Source organism: Dermacentor albipictus, chromosome 1 (genome assembly GCF_038994185.2).
Source record: "Dermacentor albipictus isolate Rhodes 1998 colony chromosome 1, USDA_Dalb.pri_finalv2, whole genome shotgun sequence".
NCBI classification, from domain to species: domain Eukaryota; kingdom Metazoa; phylum Arthropoda; class Arachnida; order Ixodida; family Ixodidae; genus Dermacentor; species Dermacentor albipictus.
In genome coordinates, this window is record NC_091821.1 from 22,848,063 (window position 1) to 22,868,173 (window position 20,111).

Here is a 20,111-nt window from a genome sequence, read left to right on the forward strand (position 1 = left end):
GATGAGTTCTGCACAAAAAGTAATAAAAACGTTCTGAAGCGTGGCACGCAGTCGGAAAGCGGCGCTGGCGGTGCCACAGAGATGTTTTGCCTTGATGTTTTAACAAGAGCGGTAGCCCAGCGGCTGAATTGGCTGTAGCGCACCAAGCGGATGGGATTAACGTCTTCCGGTTTCCGTCGCGCGCGTTTTGAACGCGAGCTGGTACACGCCACGCCAGCGATGCTGATCGGCGCGGGGTTTTTTTTTTTTTTTTCGCTTCTCCTGCTGAATCACGCGCGGCCTTGGCGCGGAATCATATTATTTAGTAAAAATGATTGCGAGCGATTTTCACAAGCCTCCACCGAATCTGTGCCACGTGCAATTTCATATAGTAAACGCAAGACGTCTTCTGAAATGATCAAATGTTTATTTTGCTCTATATAAATGTTCGTTCCGGGCTTTTTGTGCATTCATCGAAAGTTGTGGCAACAGGTAAGCAGCAGTCGTTGCCGTACGAAGCTCCACCGGACGCCATCAGCTGAAAAAGAAGTAAATTACACGTATCATTTTGGTATATTGACCTAACAGGAATATTGCGTGAAGAGGCGAAACGTGCTTAACTGGTGAATGGGCGGCATTACAGACAAATTCACTTTTATATACATTTCGTAGCAGATAGACTCCTCCCAAACAATGCAATCAAATATGAAGAAATCATCTAGTTTTCAAGCATCCCCCTCTTCCCGGGCATTACTTCCTGCACTTTAAGAGCACAAATACATGAGTGACTGCGCGTTTCCAAAACAACTTGGCCTCAGTCGACGCGACGGTACGCCAAGTACACAGAGGTGGCCACAACACAGGCTCTCAGCCAGACTATGTTACACGCTCGCAGAATGCCATCTAGTCGCACTCAAGACAAATTCGTTCTCAGTCAAGCCTGTTCTCAGTCGCTCAGAAAACAGAATTGTCAAGTTCTTGGTTTTTGAGCTCCTCTGCGACGCGTCCTGCCGGCGCAAGATACACACTCCCCGTGTTATCACTCTTGGCAATAGCTCGTCGCGTTTTTGACAAGCGTGAGTACCGAAAGAAGGTATATGTTGTTGCAGGGCAATAGAGTCGCATACTTGTCCCACTAAAATTCAGCACACGCCAAACTAACTGTCATCACGGCCGGCTTGACTTTTTTGCTAACTGCTTCACAATCCCAGGCGCGGCGAGCATGCCTCAAAAGTATCCCAGAAAGCGTCACGAACTTGTCCAGTGAGATTCTGCACACGCGAAACTGCGGCACAATTAACGCCAGGCGCGGCGCGCGTACCTCAGAAGTATCACAAAATGTAGCGAAATACAATAATGTTGGGGGTCAGGGAAAGCGTCACGAACTTGTCCCAGTAGGGTACATGCGAAACCGTCACCACGGCCGAGCTGCATGCATTTCGCTAACTGCGTCACGTAGCCGGGTGCCCAAAATGGCTGTGGCTTAGCTAAGGTTAAGCCCAGGATGCGAAGCATACTAGCCTTTACTTTAACGCGACAGCGTTAAGGAGCTCGTGTCGCAGAAAAGCCGGTGTCGTCGGCGTCGGCTCAGACGTGCGGCGCTTGCTCAGGCGCACATTTCGTTGTCGCGCCGAACGCTGCGTTGCTCGACGCTCACCGCGTCCGATGCGGGGCGCGTAGTCGCTGCGCCGTAGCAAAGCCACCTAGTAGCACGCCGCAACCTTCGCTTCTCATTCCAACGAGCAGCTCTGTCTCCAGGAGGCATCTCACCTGGTGAGTGTCTAGCAGAGGCAAGCGCAGCTGCTTATATACCGCCGCGACGCCGCGAGCGACGGCGCGAGTTGGAGCCCCGTTTCTCCTCTGTCGTGACGTCATGGTGTCACGTGGTCAGCCTTGAAGGCGACGCCGCGAGTTGGAGCCCCGTTTCTCCTCTGTCGTGACGTCAAGGTGTCACGTGGTATTGAAGGCGACACCGCCGCGCCTGAGGAGCTGGGTTGAGCTCTAGTGATATGCTTCGCATAAAAACTACCGAAATAAGTTGGGGCTCATAGAAAGCGTCGCAAACATTTCCCAGTACGAGTCATTAACTCAAATTAACTGCGCCAGAACGGCCGAGCTGTTTTTCGCTAACTGCGTCACCAGTCTCGGTTTTGTGGCGTAAGCCTAAATTTGCTTGAAATTCGTTGCAGACTCAAAGTGGGGCCGTGTCGAAATGCAAAAGGAACGCAAGAAAACGCTGGGAGCCCAACAAACGGGCTACATCCAAAAGAGACGGGCGCCGAACAAACGAACTTCACACGCGCAGCCGGCCTCGCTCGCTTCAGGGGCACGTGTGGCGCATGACACATCCTACATAGAGAAATGCATCCTATGGCACGTCTCGCGTGCCGCTAGCTTGTTGCGCGAGACGTTCATTTGAGGGATCGCCAACCGTTTGTGCGCAGGCGCGAGTAAGAGCGGGCGCGAAAAAGAAAATCTGTGGTATGACTGTGCCTACTACGGAGGAGAAAACGCGGGGAAGCCAGGTGATGGAAATTCAAGACGATGAGCAAAACCAGAACAAGGTGAAAGCAGGAGCCTTTCGTTTCGACAAGTGGACTTGTTTTCTTCAAGGCGACATATGCTTTCCTCGCCACCACAGTATATATATGTGGGGTTCTTCTAAAGGGGAGAGCGTGTAAGGCAGGCGGGTGCGGCAACGAGCGAAGGTGTGTTAGCGTGTCGAATTGGGAATAAAGGAATGCTGTGCACAAGGCCAGGGGCCCGGTCGTCTGTCAACCACGTGTAAACGACGTCTGACACGCCGGCTGGAAACAAAAATACGCTGAGAAACCAAACTAAGTGTTGTTACCTATAGCTTGAAATTTAGCATAGTGAATAGATTCTAAAGCTCCCTTTGAAACGTTTATGCCTATTGGTTGCAATGTCTTGAACTTATGGATAAGGTACGATTCTCTGTACTTTCTTCCTCGCTCAGAACGGAAATTTGACTGTAAGATGTAGAGTTTAAGTTCATCAAAGTTATGACCTGGTTGGTTGAAATGTTCGGCGACGGCTTTGGGAAGCTTTTTAGCTGTGTCGGCGCGACGTCCGTTTAATCTGACGTTCATTGATTGTCCTGTTTCACCGATATATTGTTTCTTACAGAAGGAACATTCAAGCATATAAATCACATCCGAACTTGTACAAGTGAAGCTAGATTTAACTTCGTGTGTATAACTATTTGCGGTGCTTTTAATTTTAATGTCACTTTGAAGGTGCCTGCAGGTTTTGCACCTGGGGCGGCAACATGCTTACATTACGGGGGAATGCTGTTGGCTTACTTTTGCGTGCACTAACATGTCTTTAAAGTTCCTGTTTCGGCGATAGGTAACCTAGGTACATCCGGGAACGCTTTTCTCAGACGCTCGTTACTTTATAATATTGGGTGGTATTTTCGTAGGATGTTGTTTATGTTTGGGAGTGCATTAGAATATTTTGTTATAAGGGGAGGTGGTCTGTCAGATTCTGGTGTGGGCTGTTTCTTCGCCAATTCCGACTGTTTCTCCAATCTTGACGCGGCATCATAAGCTCTATCGAGAGCAACTTGGGGATAGTTCCTTTTTGCTAGTGTTGGTTTAAGGTCATTTAGGTGGTGGGTATAATCGTGGTCTTCGCTACAGATTCTCCTTATTCGTTTCGCTTGTCCGACAAAAATTCCTTGCTTGCAGTATCGCGGGTGAGGACAGTGAGTTGTAGTCTAAATATTGCTGGCTATCCGTGAGCTTCCGGCTCCTACTACGGAGGTTTCTTAGCGCGTGTTGTAGGCGTTTGTCCCTAGGCGTGGGGGCTCTTGCTTTGCCCAGGGGGCGCTGCGAAAATGGTGCTAAAAAGCGCCCTCTGTTCCGAACTGGGAAGTATTTGTATAGGTGTTCTGTGGTACCAAGCTCGGTCGTCTGCTTCGGAAAGCACGTTTACAATATTGACCCGCTACTTTCGGTTGTGTTGTATCACGGCTTGCAACGAATATCGGGCGCCGAAGATTTTTTCAGGGATGGCACGCTGCGTAAAGCAAGAAATTATGCAACGCCGATTACGTGTACGCCGTTCAAGAAATAAGCGGCGAAGTTTTAGCGCGGTGTCAATCGCAAGTGAAGCGAGTCGCGTACGAAGTTGAACTTCAGGTAAGCAAGGTTTGGGTACGGGCTAGTTGGTACTGATTGTTGGTACGGGCTAGTTTGGCACCGATCCTCACAGCTTTGAGCCTGAGGTACATGATCGAAGAAACAAAACAGCTGTTATCCCGTGTATTCATGGAATCTCCCACAAACTTAAAAAAAAAAAAATAGGACAAAGAGCAGGTATCGACGTTGTTTTCTCTGCTCCAAAAAAACTTGCCCAGCTTTGTGTCAGAACCAATCCTGTTTCTAAGGAGCGTAGGATTGCTTGAAAGACCCCCCCCCCCCCCCCCCCCCTTAACCACTCGAAAACTAGCCTATCAGACCTTTGTTCGTCGTCAACTTGAATTCGCCTCGCCCATATGATCACCGCATCAGGCCTATCTAATACAATCACTTGAACGAATTCAGAACCGCGCGGTACGTTTTACAACCAGGATATATGACCGACAGACTAGCGTTACTAACCTGAAGTTCTCGCTATCACTCCCAGCACTAGAGCTGCGAAGGAAGGTAGCTTTGCTCTGTCTCTTCCACAAAATAATTCATAGTCAGCATCCTACTACCCTTCCCCTTACCGAACCACATCGTACATCCCGTCGTCTTTGTAATAGCCACAGCTTTAGGCGCATATTTGGCTGAACCACGGCTTTTAATTCATCAGCGCTTCCACGTGCCATAAGCTACTGGTATGATCTTCCTGATCGCATCGTTGCATTACATGACACTGCAGTCTTCAAAGACCGAGTACTGCTCTGGTTTTCCTAACTGTTTTATTCACTGCCTTGTACTTCGTTAGTCACCCTTTTAGCCGCCATTTCAATGTTCCTTCATAGATTGCATATACTGTGCAATATTTTTCCGGCCTTATATTTGTAACTTTATACTTCTCATTAGTTCTTTGTGTCCTGTGAAACTATTACCCATTGTATAATGACGCATGAGCTGCTTTTTTCTATCCTTCATTTTCTGTACATGCCCCCCTCACACAATACTCCTATTTGGAGCCTGTGAGTATTTTGAATAAATAAACGAATGAATAAATAAATAAATACCTCTGAAACGCGGTCGGTCTTATATAGGGCGTGTTCTTGTAACGTTAGGTTACAAGAACACAGCAATAAAGTGCGCAAAGGGCGGGAAGGGTTTCTAGGTGTTCACCGCGCACAATGCGGCTGTATCCCGCTTTTTGAAGAAACCACTATCTTAGCTATGCATTCTAATGAATGCACCAGACTTAGCCATCAATTGCATTAACTGACAAAGAACTGGTTTATCTGAGGTCGCACATGCGCTCTCGTTCATCTTAGGTCATGAATTTTTAATGCATACTCATGTCGGGTTGATGCTTTGTAGGGGGCGCTTTTGTCTTGGTGTCTCAGTATATATAGGCTCATTTCTCAAAATGAAAATCACTGTGAAGTCAGCGCTTGTCTTCGTCGTCCTTTTGGTCCCTCGTCTATGTATGCGCTGTAAGTGACGATTGATACTTCAGGTATTTGCACGCTGCCAGATTCAGGCGCACAAACGCGAGGAAATGCTTGCTATGAATGAATTCACAGCAGCGATAAGTAGACATCATGTGTACTGAACTGCTCGAGCGCACGACGGTACGCGCCGCGACGGCAGCGGTCTTTCGACATGCCGCGAAACGGAGGGCCTCCTGCAATCTTTGTTGAGTGCATGCCGCTAGACAATTAGTTATGCCTTCGCGGTAGTAGCGGCCATCTATCCCTTTAGCAAATGATAAATAATTGATGCAATGCACATGAGATCGCAGTAACGTACGTGTGAATCGCGCTGCAGCGCGAGCTCGGGCGCTGCTCGCTTGATGTAGCTTTTAATGACAGCGCTCGAACATCGATGTGCTGTAATCAATACTACCTTGCTGTGCTGCCTCAACGTGCTAGCTTGACGTCAAGGATGAGTACAATTAACTCTTTAACCTGTGCTGCTCGTAGTGGGGTAGTGAATTGTCACCGAATCAGCCGGACCATTTGTGGTCATTTGCACACACCTGGTCACTTCACCATTTCGCACCGGTCGAATCGTTCATTGTCGCTGTGGCCAGGTCTCTAATCGTGAATCACCAGCCATGTCTGCTGCCGGTCTGCCATATATAATAGCCATTATCTGAAGTGAGATGTTGCACTTGACCTGTAAATTATATACTCCATCTCTCATTTTTTTCTACTTGCTGTGTTCTGCATTCCCTAGACATGGTCTGTAAATTATGCTATGCATCTCTCTTTTCACTGCTGTGTTGCGCATTCCCTTGACGTGATCTGTGACTTATGCTATGCATCTCTCACTTTTTGCTGCTTGCTGTGTTGTGCATTCCCAACTTTTTGGTGCTTGCCACGGTACACTTATCGCTGCTTTGCTGCTTGGTGTGGCACAGCTGCCTATGTAGGTATATGTACTAGGCAATTTGTGTTGTAGAAAGCATTAATTCTCATTCTATGCATGCACATGCGGCTGTTCACTGCATATATGCATTTCAGCTTTCGCGTCAGCGTGCCATAATCTCAAGCAAATGCACATACAAGGCTGGCCTGGGCAAATGCAAGCGAAGGAAGAGGCCTGTTATAGGCTGCAGGGAACACTATAGGCACATACGCGGGGTGACTGGCCGAATTGCTATTCTTGTTGCCCACAAAGTGGCGACTGCATATCCTGGTGTTCGGCGCTGGTTCCCACGGTTTGCCGTCGGCATTGCAGGTGCAAAAGACCCGATTTTAGCAACGCAGGTAATCGAGCAAGCTTCAAGACAGGCGAAGCAGACAGCATGGCGCGAAGTTTCGCTTACCCAGCGCGAGGAACCGCAGTTATCCAGCACGCCCGACGCTCCGCTTCTTGAGGCCTTGAAGGAAAGCGGTAGAATCTGATGTTGGGATTCAGGCTTTCTTGCTCGTGGCAGCCCACGACGCAGCAGTAACGACGGTGACGCTTTTTCGAAGCTGAGATAGGTCTCTGCGGATCGGCGTCGCCAATTCCTTCTGCTTCCAGCATTACGTCCCACGGCACATGGAGAGTCCGTTTTCGTTAAACTATAGGCTGCGGCCAGCTCGCATCGTGGTCTGTGAGAACTGACGAGCCTTTTCGCACTCGCAACAGGGCAGAAAAAAGTGCGAATCGACGCCAAACTCGGGCTAGAGACGCGCTTCGCCACAGCCAGGGCTCAATACTACCCAAGCTGGTACTACCCAGATAACGTTTCTCGCTGCCACTAGACGCCGCTACTATACCTCAACTCTAGAGTTACTGTATATGCTACCAAAGGTAGCAGAGTTGCGCGTAGGTCAGCCATCTTGCATGGGAAGCAACGAGATCTCTGCGGCGAAGCCGCACTCCGTTTTTGCAGGCGGCATGCCTACCGTATCGTCGATCGACCGTGGGCGCTTTTGCATCACTTGTGGGCTGCTTTTCTGCCTGATCGCAAACAAAGCGCATCGAAACAGCTGACTGCATAAGACCATCAAGAAAAAGGCGCCGAGATCGGTTCCCAGCGAAGCTTAGGCCTAGCGTATCCGCCGAGTCCGTCTGCACGCTCTCGACGCGCCTAGGCTCAGGAATCAAGTCTAACAAGGATAAATCACTCTATATTTCAGCTTTCGCATCGGTGTGCTTAAATAAACCATGTTTTCATGTTTACAGTGCCAGCACAAGTAGCGATGAGCGCCAATGTGACGCGTTTTAAACCAACTCCACCTAGATTAGTAAAATCTAGGTGGTGTTACTTAAACACAGGTATTGGCCTCGAGCTCCACCACTGGAAAAGCTGGTGCCACCGTCGGCGTGACGTCCTATTAGGGATCACGTGGACATAGCGGCGGCGTCGGCTGCTTCGGGAGCGCCGAAGAGAGCTGAAAACGAGTTTAAATTCCCTCGTACGCTGCGGTCCTCATTTAGTGGCGAGATTTTCCCGCTTCGAGTGTCTCCTTTGCAACGCTTGAAAGCACTACAGTAGGTAGTGGCTGCCTTTGAAGGCGAGCAACATGGTAGACTACTGCTCGGTGCCGCAGTGCCGGACGTACGCAACGGAGTCCGGTGTCAGCCTTATTCACACGTAGCCGCAAGACAAGCTGCGTGATGCTTGGCTCGCGAAACATAAAACCGGCAAACAGTCATCGGCTACAACTCGGGTATGCAGCAAGCACAGACGCGAGCAAGATTTCAGCTACGGCGCCGGGACTGCGTTCGGTGAGTAGCAGAAAACGCGCACTGAGATGCTCGCCCGCGCCCTGGCTAATGTCATGATGGCTTGGTCTATGAACTCGTTTAGGCTGGATACTGGCAAGTTCACTCGAACGGAAAGGGAGTGGTAAGACACAGAATAAAGAAAGGCATGGCATATGGCCATGTTTGTGTTATGAAACAATGCACCGGATTACGAAGAAGCAGAGGGAAATCGCACGCTGACTGATGACTGAGAAATATTGAAATGTCCAAGAACTTGGCAGACGAAAAAAGATTCAATGATCGTGACGGCACATCAGTCACCGTAGGATACCCGCCGTGGTTGCTCAGTGGCTATGGTGTTAGGCTGCTGAGCACGAGGTCGCGGGATCTAATCCCGGCCACGGCGGCCGCATTTTGGTGGGGGCGAAATGCGAAAACACCCGTGTACTTAGATTTAAGTGCACGTTAAAGAACCCCCGGTGGTCGAAATTTCCGGAGTCCTCCACTACGGCGTACCTCATAATCAGAAAGTGGTTTTGGCACGTAAAACCCATAATTAATGCGAACCAGTGCGATCGCTGCATTGAGGCTTCGTGCTGTTATGCCCCATTTGTTTATACAGAGAACCCGCTAAAAGAACATATTTAACATAGTTTACTCTGAGCATTTGCTTACCTTTCACGCAAGAATTAAGCCGGTTCGGGACACTCCATCGCGGCGACCGCGCTCAGTGGCGTTCACTGTACGTATTCGTACGTAAAGAGATAGCGTCTGTAAACGATTCTGTGCTTTCAGTTTGCCAAAGATTATTATATCGACAGTCAAAAACTTCCCTCGTTTTGAGAGTACTGCCTTAGAAGTCGCGGTAGTGCTGAACTTAGCGTCACAAGCTGGCGGTTGGACGTAATTACATTTCTTCAATCGTGTCTTTTACTAAATGTAACAACGTGTCATTATTTCGAATTATTGGCGGCGCCTCCAGGACACCAAAGCAGCAACGGCGGCACCCCTCCATGGCGGCACCAAAGCTAGAACCCGGACCAGCCCGTGGGTTGGGGCTCGCTGTGGTAGTGCCTAGGCCAACGTTACTAGAGTAGCTTCAGTTGTAAAACTCCCCGCCCGCGCGCTCAACGTTACTACAGTTAGCCACCATACTACAGTTATGGCTTTCTAGTTCACTATACTACAGTGTACTAGATAGGCTATTCTAGTACACTGTAACGTTACTAGATGCGCGCGCTTACAGCCGCTGTCGCCACTTCTGTGACAGCCGCCAGAGGGCAACGCTGTTCCATCGGGCTCCACTGCAGACGCCTCGTCACAACCTTGAGCTCGTGCAAACGGGCAGTTTGCGCGAGTTTCACGCTCGCTGGCTTACTCCCTTGTCCGAGTTAGTGATAACCTACAGCGATAAGATTTATCGCGCCAGTTCGTTAATACTGAAAGAAGGGTAAACTGTACGAAAGGAAGAAACGCATACAGCGAAGCGCAGAAGCTGCGTTTCTAAATGTGATGTGTTTCTTCCTGTCGTCTTAACGTTCCGCGCAGCTTAGGCTCACGAGCCTGAATATCTGGCCAAAGTGTGTGATTGTAGCATGATCTTCATCCCCACCGAAGCTTCTCACCACACCAAAGAAGCGCTACAAAAAGAAAGATGAGGCCAGTCTTTGCGCGCGCGCGCACACACACACACACACACACACACACACACACACACAAAAAGAGAAAGAAGTCGGGATTTTTCATTCCGTGAAGATGCTTAATAAGCGAAGCTGAAACGTGCGGCCTCTGGGTTTAGCACTGGGTTAATCCCGAGGGTATATTAAAGTATTTCTCAGTTATGAGGTTACACGCACAATCGGCTGCGAGAGAGAACGACGTCACTGACGGTATGACCGCAGTTGTCGCTTGCGTTCGATGTCTCCAGTTTGCTCGGCAGCGTGGTTAGCAGCCTTCGCCTGCGACTTGCCGCTTGTGATTCTTCGAAATTAAATTTCTTCAAAATTAAATTTCTGTTACGTGAGATCATGAGTGGCTCATACTCCCGTAAACGCGACCTCCCCAACGACGACAGAAGTGGAATTCTACGCTGGAAAGATGAACGGCTACGAAGCCAGCTGTGGAAGACGACGACGAACGCGGGAGCAGCGGCACGAGCGCGTGCCGTTGATTTCGCAGAGAGTTCCGGGTCGGCACGAGGAATCGCTCTGTTTCACGCCGAGCGAAGCGTCGCATTGCTGGGAGCACAGAAAAAGTGGTGCGCCGAACTGTTGACATCATTCCGATAGCGGCCTATGCAGCCAGGTACGCAGCACGTCGGCATCGTCTGCTGGTATTCTTAAGAAAGTCGGCGAAGGCTACAGTTCCAAGGATGACATGCTTGCTGAAATTCGCTGTCAACAACGAACCACAGATTACACCAACGCTGCACCGCGTGTTTAGTCCGGCCTGCCCGCGTAGCCGGCTCATAGAATATGGCCGGCTCTTAATGGCCGGCTAATGAGAAGTGAAGCCGGGCGCGACTGCAGCGCCACGAAGGCGCGGGCGGGTGGCGGTTCCGCGCAACGGCGCCGACTTTTAACACTGAAGCTAGTCTAGTAACGTTGGCCTAGGCAGTATTCTCTGGTATTCTTCCATCGTGGCCTAGGCAGAGTCATATATTCAAGGAGCAAAAGCCCCCAGATTTTCTATCTCGCGCCCGCTCTTACTCGCGCCTGCGCACAAACAGCTAGCGACCCCTCAAGTACCTCAAATGAACGAACGTGTGGGGCTTGTTGCTAGATGATGTAAGAAAAATAGGTCATGAATTATAAGTTCATTTATACGCAAAACTTTTTAATTTTAGTGGGAAAGAATAAAAAAAAAACGTCTAAGTTTATTTCACACTTTTTTTTTCTGATGCTCGTGTCAACTAACGGATGGGATTACCACTAGGCGTAACGTGTTTCCTGTTACACTGTTGCCAGTTTTTGCGGAGTGTTCCTTCTTGTTGAATTTCTTTCTCCTTGGCGGTGCTGGCATCGCGTGCAGCGCAGCACGCGTCACTTAACGTCGCTGACGTCGCCGCATGCTCCCCACCCTCCGCGTGCCAGTCGCGCGCTCATTCGCCAGACGGAGCCACACGGACACCTAAAAATTTGCTAATATGGCGGCGGAAGACAAATATTCGGAGGTATGGCAATGGGATTTTTACTGTGATTAGTGCTTGTCACGTCTACAAACCTCACCGGAGAGCACCGACTTGAATTTTCAACGCTTCACGTATGTTCGGCTCCGGAGAGAGCAGATTAGGGCTCCCGGGTCTCTTGTCACCACCAATATGGTTTTGGTCGTCGCTGTGCCGGATTCGTATGTAGGCTTAGGCGCAGTAAGCTTGAATGTTTCCTCGTTTATTGCACTGTCTAATTTCGGTGTTACTCCTTTTTTATTTCGTAGCATGTGCTTTGGGCGTGTTTGCATAACTTGGGGTGGCTCTGTGTCAGATGGAATGTGACTTAAGTAGGCGCCGATTTGTACCCATGCGCGGAGGCATGACCCACGAACGTGTCGCATGACCAGCGTTGCCGAAAACGCTGTGTGGACGTGCTTTGCCGTCGCATGCCTTTAATTGGCGCCTATTGGTGTGACCGAGTCACGCCCCGCGGCATCGTCGCCTCTGTAAAACTCTGCGTATTTCGCGTGTTTCTTGCTGATGCCGGCGCTGCCCGTGGCCGTTGCGCAATAACAATTCATGGCGGCGCGTCAACTCACCCTTTCCTTGCCCAAGATAGCAGCTTTCACTTTGTGATCTTCCTGTGATCTCTTAGCGGAATCCTTTGCAGCACTTAGCCAAGTGCGGAACACTGCGTTTTACCAGAACCTGTTTAACAGTGTAGTCGTGACACGCAGTGTTTGTGTTCATTCATTCTTGCACTACATGATAGCCTTTACTAGCTTTGTAATTCAGGTTTAAACACAGCTAAGTGCTACATGCTTTAACGGTTCGCGGCGGAAAACGGTTTTGACGGAAGGCGACAAAAGGTTAATGATCTGCATAGGGAATGAGGTTATCTGCCCTCATTCCTTTGTCTGTATTCATAGCTTAAGCCTGCCTAGGTGAAACGTCACGTGTACTTGACCACAGGTTGACGTCTGCATCTGACGGTCTCGCATAGTCCATGTTGAACGCGTTAGTAGCGAACTGGTGTGGCGAGAATGGCCCGTCACATGTCAACGATTGAAGTGTGTTGCAAACTAGCAATGTTTTGACATTCGTGTTGACGTCGATGTAGTTTGGACGGTTTCATTCCTGTGACAGGTTGGCAGACTACGCATGTCGTTCATGTTTTAAAATTTTGTGCTTCGTGCGCCGAGAGGGAAACGGGGGTTTGTGAACGGGCTGCAGGTTTTGCATACGAGTAAACTCCTACAAATAATGTTCTGTCCATCTTGTTTTTGTAATGCCCTATGCCAGATGAGCAAATGTTGTCTTCAGGGTCAATTTTGCGTTCTGATGCTGCATTAAAGAGCAGAGGTCCAGGGTCTTAGAAAGTAGGAACTGGGTATGTTGAACGCTACTGCAAGTTTTGTCAGTGACATACTGTTCCAGAGAAATAGTGTTTGGGAAACGTCATCAAAAATAGTCAACCTTTACCCACCATGGTGGCGCAGTGGCTGTGGCTTTATGCTACTGAGCCTAAGGGTGCTGGGATCGAATCCCAGCCGTGGTGGCTGGATTTTGGTGGTGAAATGTACAAACGCATGTACCATGCATTGGGTACACGTTAAAGAACCTCAGGTGGTCAAAATTGATCCAGAGTTCCTCACTAAGGCATGCATTATAATCAAATTGTGCTTTTAGCATGTGAAACCCCAGAATTAAAGTCAACCATTAAAAGTTGGTATAAACAAGAAACGCATCGAAAACTTAAAGGCAAGTAGTGTGTTCCAATCTTGGTGCAGACCGCTATATTGTAGTCTTAGCTAGACAGTTTGCATCTTAACTGCTGCTACAGTCCAGATGTCGAAGCTAAAAAAGACAGCATTGCAGTCAGCGAAGATGCAGGCTTTTTTGCTGTCTAGCTTGCAGAGAGATGCAGTGGTATGTTGGAGGATGGTGTGGAGACTAATGCTGTTGTGCCAGTTAATGCTCGAGCATTAACTGTGCAAACTTTTTAGGTGAGAGCTAATGCTAGTGAAAATGCAGGTTTAAAAAAGGAATGTGCGAGTAACTGCTCACAATTATTCACTACCTTGTTTCGCTGAGCCTTGGGCAACCAAACAATTCAGAGGGACCCACTAAGAGCTTTGTGCCATGTACACCGCCCGGTTGTTGAGGTGGCATGTCTAGAGCTTTGGAACACTGACAGTGCAAGAGAGCTGCCTCAACCTGTGGCCTGAAGCCACATGGTCTGGCTTTGTCAGATGCATACAGGCCCGGTGTGACCTGTATTCTTTTGACAGGTGTGTACTTTATCCAATTAACTGATAAATGAAATCAGCATGGATGATCTGAACAAGACTGTCATGTGGAGTACTCGACGTGGCGGCTAAGTAGCTATGGCATGCTGCTGAGCACTGTCGTGGGTTCAATTCCCAGCCACTGTGGTTGCATTGAAGTGGGAGTTGGAATGCAAAAACTCGTGTACCGTGCTTTGGGTGCGTGTTCCTGGGTGGGTGAATTTAATCCAAAGCCCTCCACTACAATGAGGCATGCCCGACTGTGCAGTTTTTGGATGTTAAACACCATAAGTCGAAGTCGTACGGGTCTCTAGTGCGTGTTCATTTTGACATTTAAGTAATGTAAAGGCCTGCTGAGAATAGAATCTCGTGTAACTGGGCAAAGTTAGTACATGCAATTTCTTGAACTTGATTTTGTGCAGAGCGACTCTGGCGAGCCTGGGCCAGCTGAACAGGCTCCAGCATGTTCAGATCCACCACTTGAAATGATCAAACACCCGCTGCAGCATCGGTGGAGCTTGTGGTTCTACAAAAATGACAAGAATCGTAGCTGGGAGGAGAACCTCCTAGAGATCACCTCATTCGACACTGTTGAGGACTTCTGGGCCCTCTATAACCACATTGAGGTGGCCAGTAAGCTTCCTCTTGGATGTGACTATTCACTTTTCAAGGTAATAACATCTGTTCTTCCTGCTGGAGTTTAATAGTTGGTTTTCTGTATGTCACAGCAAATGAAGTCACAATATTGCAGTACTTTGAAGATAAGTTTTTACAATGAGACCATGGCATTCTATTATTCTAGTGGAATATCTTTAGTATACTCCCTTGGATACCTTACAGAGCCATTAAGGGGGGACGTGGGTCCTAAAAATTTTCTTATTTTTGGGTGAATCTTTAATAAACTCCACTGTCTGGGGTAATTTTTCGTTCTGATTTCAGATCTGTAATTAGATTTTTGATTGATGTAGCAGTTCAAAAAATATTGAGGTCTGAAGTGAAATTAATTTCAAATTCGTTACGGAGCTTTTTGATGATTCCGTCTTGCTAAACCAAAACCTAATGCATGACCCCATTGCTAAAGACCTACTGTAGGGGGTGACGCTATTTTTATTCATTCGGAAGCATTTTGCGGACAAAAAAAAATCTTGCATTTATTATGAACATTTTTTTCTAATTAGCAGCGATTACTATACCTGAATGTAATTTTCATGACGGTGCAAGAGTAATAAAATAGCATCACCCCCCAGATCATTCAATACGAATAAAATACCACCCTTGCCATTTTTGGCCAAAGACAACCCAGAAAAAACACCCGTAAGGCGGAGTACAGTGTGCAAAAACATCGAGCTGAAATAAACGCATTTGAAGTTTCAAACAAATGTTGCTTTTGCTGAAGTGAATCTACAGCAATACAAATGGCACCATTTTGAAGCTCTGTTTTGTAAGAATGGCCATACTAAATGTGTGACTGCACACTCTCAGAGTAATAGCATACTGGCCACTGAACTAGCACAAGAAACTTTATTAGGCACCATGCTCTACAAAGAGCATGGTGCCTGGGTTTCAAACCGAAGTGTAGAACTCTGTGGGCATGAATATAGTTCCAGTGTTGTACATGCAGGCTGTCTGCTAGCAGTCTCCATTACAATCAGTGAGGCATTTTTTAATTTGGTAGAATTGACCATGTTACTGAATGAAGGCTCTGAGTGTAAGTAGCCTTCAAAGTCTTCTTCACCTGACAGTGACTGTGGCACTTAGGATCAGAGAGCTAGTGGTAGATATGCAGCTGCTAGGTGCTTTCCAGAATTCTACTTTTGTGTGATGCCTCGATCACTTCTGCAGCCAGGTGTGTGCCAGCCCAAGTGGCCTAGGGAACAGAGCTCATGATGAGGTTCTCTTTATGAAGGGGTGGTATGATATTGTTACGAGCTATCGTGACAATATGATAATAGTGAACGCGCAATGTGCTTGGTTGCGAGTCCGAAGTGCCGATGTGCGAAATGCATAGCCGCAGATACAAGGTGCCGACGCGCGAAATGCCTAGTCGCGGGCTCGAGGAGTCGACCCTCGATGCGCTTATTCGGGCAGTCCGAGGTGCCGACGCGCGAAATGCCTAGTCGCGGGCTCGAAGAGTCGACACTCGACGCGCTCATTCGCGTAGTCGGAGGCGCCGATACATAAAATGATCAGGTGACGGTCCCAGAAGTCCGCGCGCGATGTGCATGATCGCCGAGTCGGAGACACCCTATGCGCGAATTGTTTAGCCGCGTTTCCGAGGATTGCGTGCGCGATACGAATTTGTCACGAATTCGAAACACCGAGTGCTGAAAGGCTTAGCCGCATATCCGAGGATTCCGCGCGTGAATCTTGGTTGCGAAGGCCGCGTCGCCGATGCTCGGAATGTTTAGCCGCGAGTCTGAAACGTCCACAAGCGCAGGGATCGGCCACGCTACTGCGATGTCCGCGTAGCGCCCGTTTTGACACGCCGAGATTACGGCGAGTGGAGATGATGATGATAGTGGTTTAAGGAAAGGAAGGACGCGTGATTCTGCAACCCGTGAGGGAGCACGGCGTCAAACTCGCGAGGTGCAAAGAGCCGAGCAGACGACGCGAGCGCCGGACCAATGGCGAACCGCGCTGGAGTCACGTGGCAGGCGCGGCCAATCGCAGACTCCGGCACGACCTTCAATCATTTGCTTTTTGTGCGCTTGTTTCTGTATAGACACGGAGGAAGGAAACTAAGGAGAACCCTACCCCCTCCGCGCGCTAGGAGAAAAGTGTGGCGGAAATGACGTATTGGTTCTCATTTTTTTTGCTGCATGGCCACGCCTTTTGGGCCACAGTGGCGGCGTTCTGATTTTTTGAGCGCTCACACGTGTTGCTCTGGTAGGTTTCGTGCCGCGGCAAAGGCGCTGTGTGGGCGGGTTTGCGTTAGTCACCGTGTCTTGTTGCGCTGTGTTACCTGCACCGTGCTCTGCCGGATGTTGCACGAGCGCGCGCGAAACCACGCGCAGCGCGGCGTGGTTTCGCGAAAGATGTAAACAAGAGAGGAGGGTGGCACAAAAGGCGGAGCATCGCCATGAGCAACGCCAACTTCCGGCTTCACTTTTGCTTCACAAAGAGTGACGTCAGGGCCTCTCCTTAGTTTCCTTCCTCCGTGTGTATAGAGGAGATCGCTGAAGCGGCAAATTTGAAGACGGAGAAATGCGCTTTCCAACGAGACCAAGATGGCGGCGCTCGGTCGCGCCGTTCCGGAGATATTGGAGAGTTTAGAATAGGGGCCCCAAACGCTTTGGGGCCCCAAAGAAATAGCGTCGAATCCACTGCGCATGCGCAAGACGCAAACTGCCTTTGGGTTTAGCGTTGGGAACGCTATTTCACCGATTTAGCGGGAGTCCAAATAGCGGCCCCAAAAGTTTTGCGTCGGCAAACATGGCGGCGCCCATGGAAGCGACGGCTCTAACCTAGCACCAAACTGGGTTCGATTCGCGGTAACACGTGAAATTCGCAAGCTAGAAGTGACTGCGGTTATCGCCTTCTCTCAACTAGCATGTGTTATGAAGATTGGCTCATTAGACGCCGCTGATTTTGAATTCGATTGTGGATTTTATGACTCGTAGGCCTAACACGGCTAAGCTTGGCTGGTGAAGGCTAGTAAAGTTGGTTTGCTCAAAACTAAGTGCAACTAATTGTTTGCTGCTTACAGAATAACCTCTAAATTGTAATTAAATGCGAATACACAAAAGTCAAAATTATTATTCCTATCATAGAATGGTATATTTTAATTATTTCTAATAGCTTTTCTTTGACGCCGTAGTGGCGCTGCCAGCGCAAAACGCTATCCGCAAACGTAAAACCCTATTCTAAAACTCTTCACTGTTACGTGCCCCAATGCTAACACCCGCAAAGCTCTTTGGGGCCCCAAACTATTGGGGCCCCTATTCTAAAACTCTCTATTGTGGCGTGAAAAACGCTGTTCTTTCTTGATTTCTGCGAGATTTTTCGCCACCTTGGCTGATAAAACGCATTTTTAGAGCACTTCTAAGTGGTTTAACAGTGATATTTGGGTATCAGATAGAAAAGGGGTTATAGAAACTGAAAATGTGATTTTCAAAAAATCTATTTTTTGGCCATTTTTCGCAATGTAAAACCCGCGTCCCCCCTTTAAAAGACACTAAACCAGTTAGGACTGATGTTCTTCAAAATTATCTTCATTAATTTCAGGGTTAATTATTAGACAAGAAAATGGTCAGTTTAATTTTTCTAGTTTCCTGCCAAAACTCCTGCTTGGGTACATCAGTGCGACGTCACGGATTTCAAACTATTTCATATTTGGGCTGTTGCAGCTTAGAAGTTCTGAAGCTTGTAAAGTTCAGTCTTTAGCTCCTTTAGAATAAATCCATTTTCTGATGAATAAGCAACTCTTTACTGCATGGTGTGTTGTATATGATTCTCATTCAACCGACATAACTGTATCAAAAGGAAAAACTCCTGATTCGGAGTCCGTGTCCTCTCTAGCAATAAAATGGCAATGACTTAAGCACTGAAAATAACTTGTCACATGCGCGAAACATTCATTAACAGGTTTATTTTACTGTTTCTACACTTAAAATCAGCGCATAAAAATATCCGGTTCTTTGCTGTTCATTAGCCTATTGTGATGTTTTTCTTTTACTTTCTTCTTATAGAAACAAATTAACTAACATTCCAACTACTACGAACATCATTTGTTCACCATAAAGGTGGAAAAATCGATGATGCACCCTGGGCAGCCAATTGGATGGCTCGCTCACATGACGTCAATAGGGCGATTTACGTCATATGGGTAGGGGCGGCTGAAAATTCCTCTGAGCAGTGTGCTTCGATAGGCAGCGATGTACATTCTTAAAACCTTATAATAAATTGCACGCTTTATGCGAAGTGCTTACATGCGTCAATTAATGATCAGAATGACCTACTCTAACGACTCAGTACGTTTGTAGGAAATCGTCAAAATCGTTTCAGGGTCCCTTTAATCGCTGTATCATATATGATACAGCATGCAGTTCTGGTTTCTGTGAAGGAGAGTAGATGTTTGTTTCCTTGCAAAATGTATTTGGTGGCAAAATATGTTTGTATGCACTACACTTTTTCTTAGCGTCATTATTGGCGAAGAATAGGTAAGAAAATGGAAATGCCACCTGTGTTTACAATAAAGATAGTGTGGCGCCTGCTAAGTTTCAAGAGCTAATAACAGCAACAATAACTCTGAAGAATTAGATGTTTTTTTTTTTGGCTTGCATCAACCTAGTAAGACTATTCAAAGCAACAGTTAACATAAAATCAAGGTTTTGAAATGATCTGGCCTATACTTGCAGACAGCTTTTCTTGGCTATGAAGCAAAAGCTGAGGGGGCTGAGTTTCTGCACATGACTATTCGTACGCAATGTAGTCGGAGCAAGCTTGGCACCAGTTTTGGTTTCTCGGACCTCGCACAACTTCTCTACTTTAGTGAAGGCCGAGACAATTTGATGTGAGTCAATGTTTATACCCATCCTATATGTAGAGTTCTAAGCGAGTGATGCAGCTTGTGTCAAAGCCCCAGAAGCAGCCATATGACTAAGCATTGGTCGATCAAGCACCGCAGTACCTCACTCGTTTGTACATGCCAATGGTTGCGATTTCCAAATGGGTTCGCTTGGTTTTCGCTTAGATGTTGAAAACACTTGTGTGCTTCGACAGTCTTTTTTTGCTGAAGTTAGTCAACAGCCTTTCAGGGGAGTTGATTGTTTGGACAGCAAGCAAGGAATGCTCACCAGAATATGCGGCCAGCATTTTGCTTTTAAAGAATGCATAAAACATGTGATGGCCTTTGGTGTGGGAAAACTAATGAAAGCAAGCTCAACATACAATAAAATACTAGTAGTTGACTGGTGTATGTTAGTATCCTTTCAAATTACGTGCTGTTAAATAAAAATACTTATTTTCCATGTAAGAAAACGTGAACAAAACAGCGGGACTACTTCCAGCAGCAGCGAAAGTGGCACTTTGGTTCCCTAGCCTTCGCTTCATGGGCAGGAAAAGTCTGCGAGTATAGATATTGAAGTTATCAATTCGATCAAGCATGACGGGGCTAAATTTTAATGAAACTTTTACTAGTTGGAGCTGTAAAACATGTGCCATTTTAAAGCTATTACATTTTTTTCAATGGTTCTAACGTTTCTTGCAGTTTCATGTACATGTAACTAAAAAATCTTTTTGCATTGTCAAAACTATATCCCCATAACTGAATGATGTTTATCATATGCTACAATTTTGGCTCATAAAAACTGCAGCTGAGCATTTGCATAGGAAAGTCAGGTTGGTTAAGGCATA

The 20,111-nt window shown here is 47.6% G+C and overlaps 1 protein-coding gene across 5 annotated transcripts in view; it reads left to right on the plus strand.

The window, feature by feature from the left end:
• Positions 1-5,539: 5,539 nt before the first annotated feature.
• Positions 5,540-20,111, plus strand: part of LOC135920480 (eukaryotic translation initiation factor 4E-1A-like) — a 99,492-nt gene continuing 84,920 nt past the window's right edge. The window contains exons 1-2 of one of the 5 annotated variants that reach the window (XM_065454746.1): positions 5,540-5,608; positions 14,180-14,428. In XM_065454746.1, the coding sequence (XP_065310818.1) occupies positions 14,243-14,428 (186 nt within the window). In that variant the 5' untranslated portion in view covers positions 5,540-5,608; positions 14,180-14,242. Of the gene's footprint in view, positions 5,609-11,329; positions 11,686-14,179; positions 14,429-20,111 lie in introns of those variants that run through there. The other 4 variants (XM_065454743.1, XM_065454747.1, XM_065454741.1 and 1 more) reach the window with 4 other exon arrangements.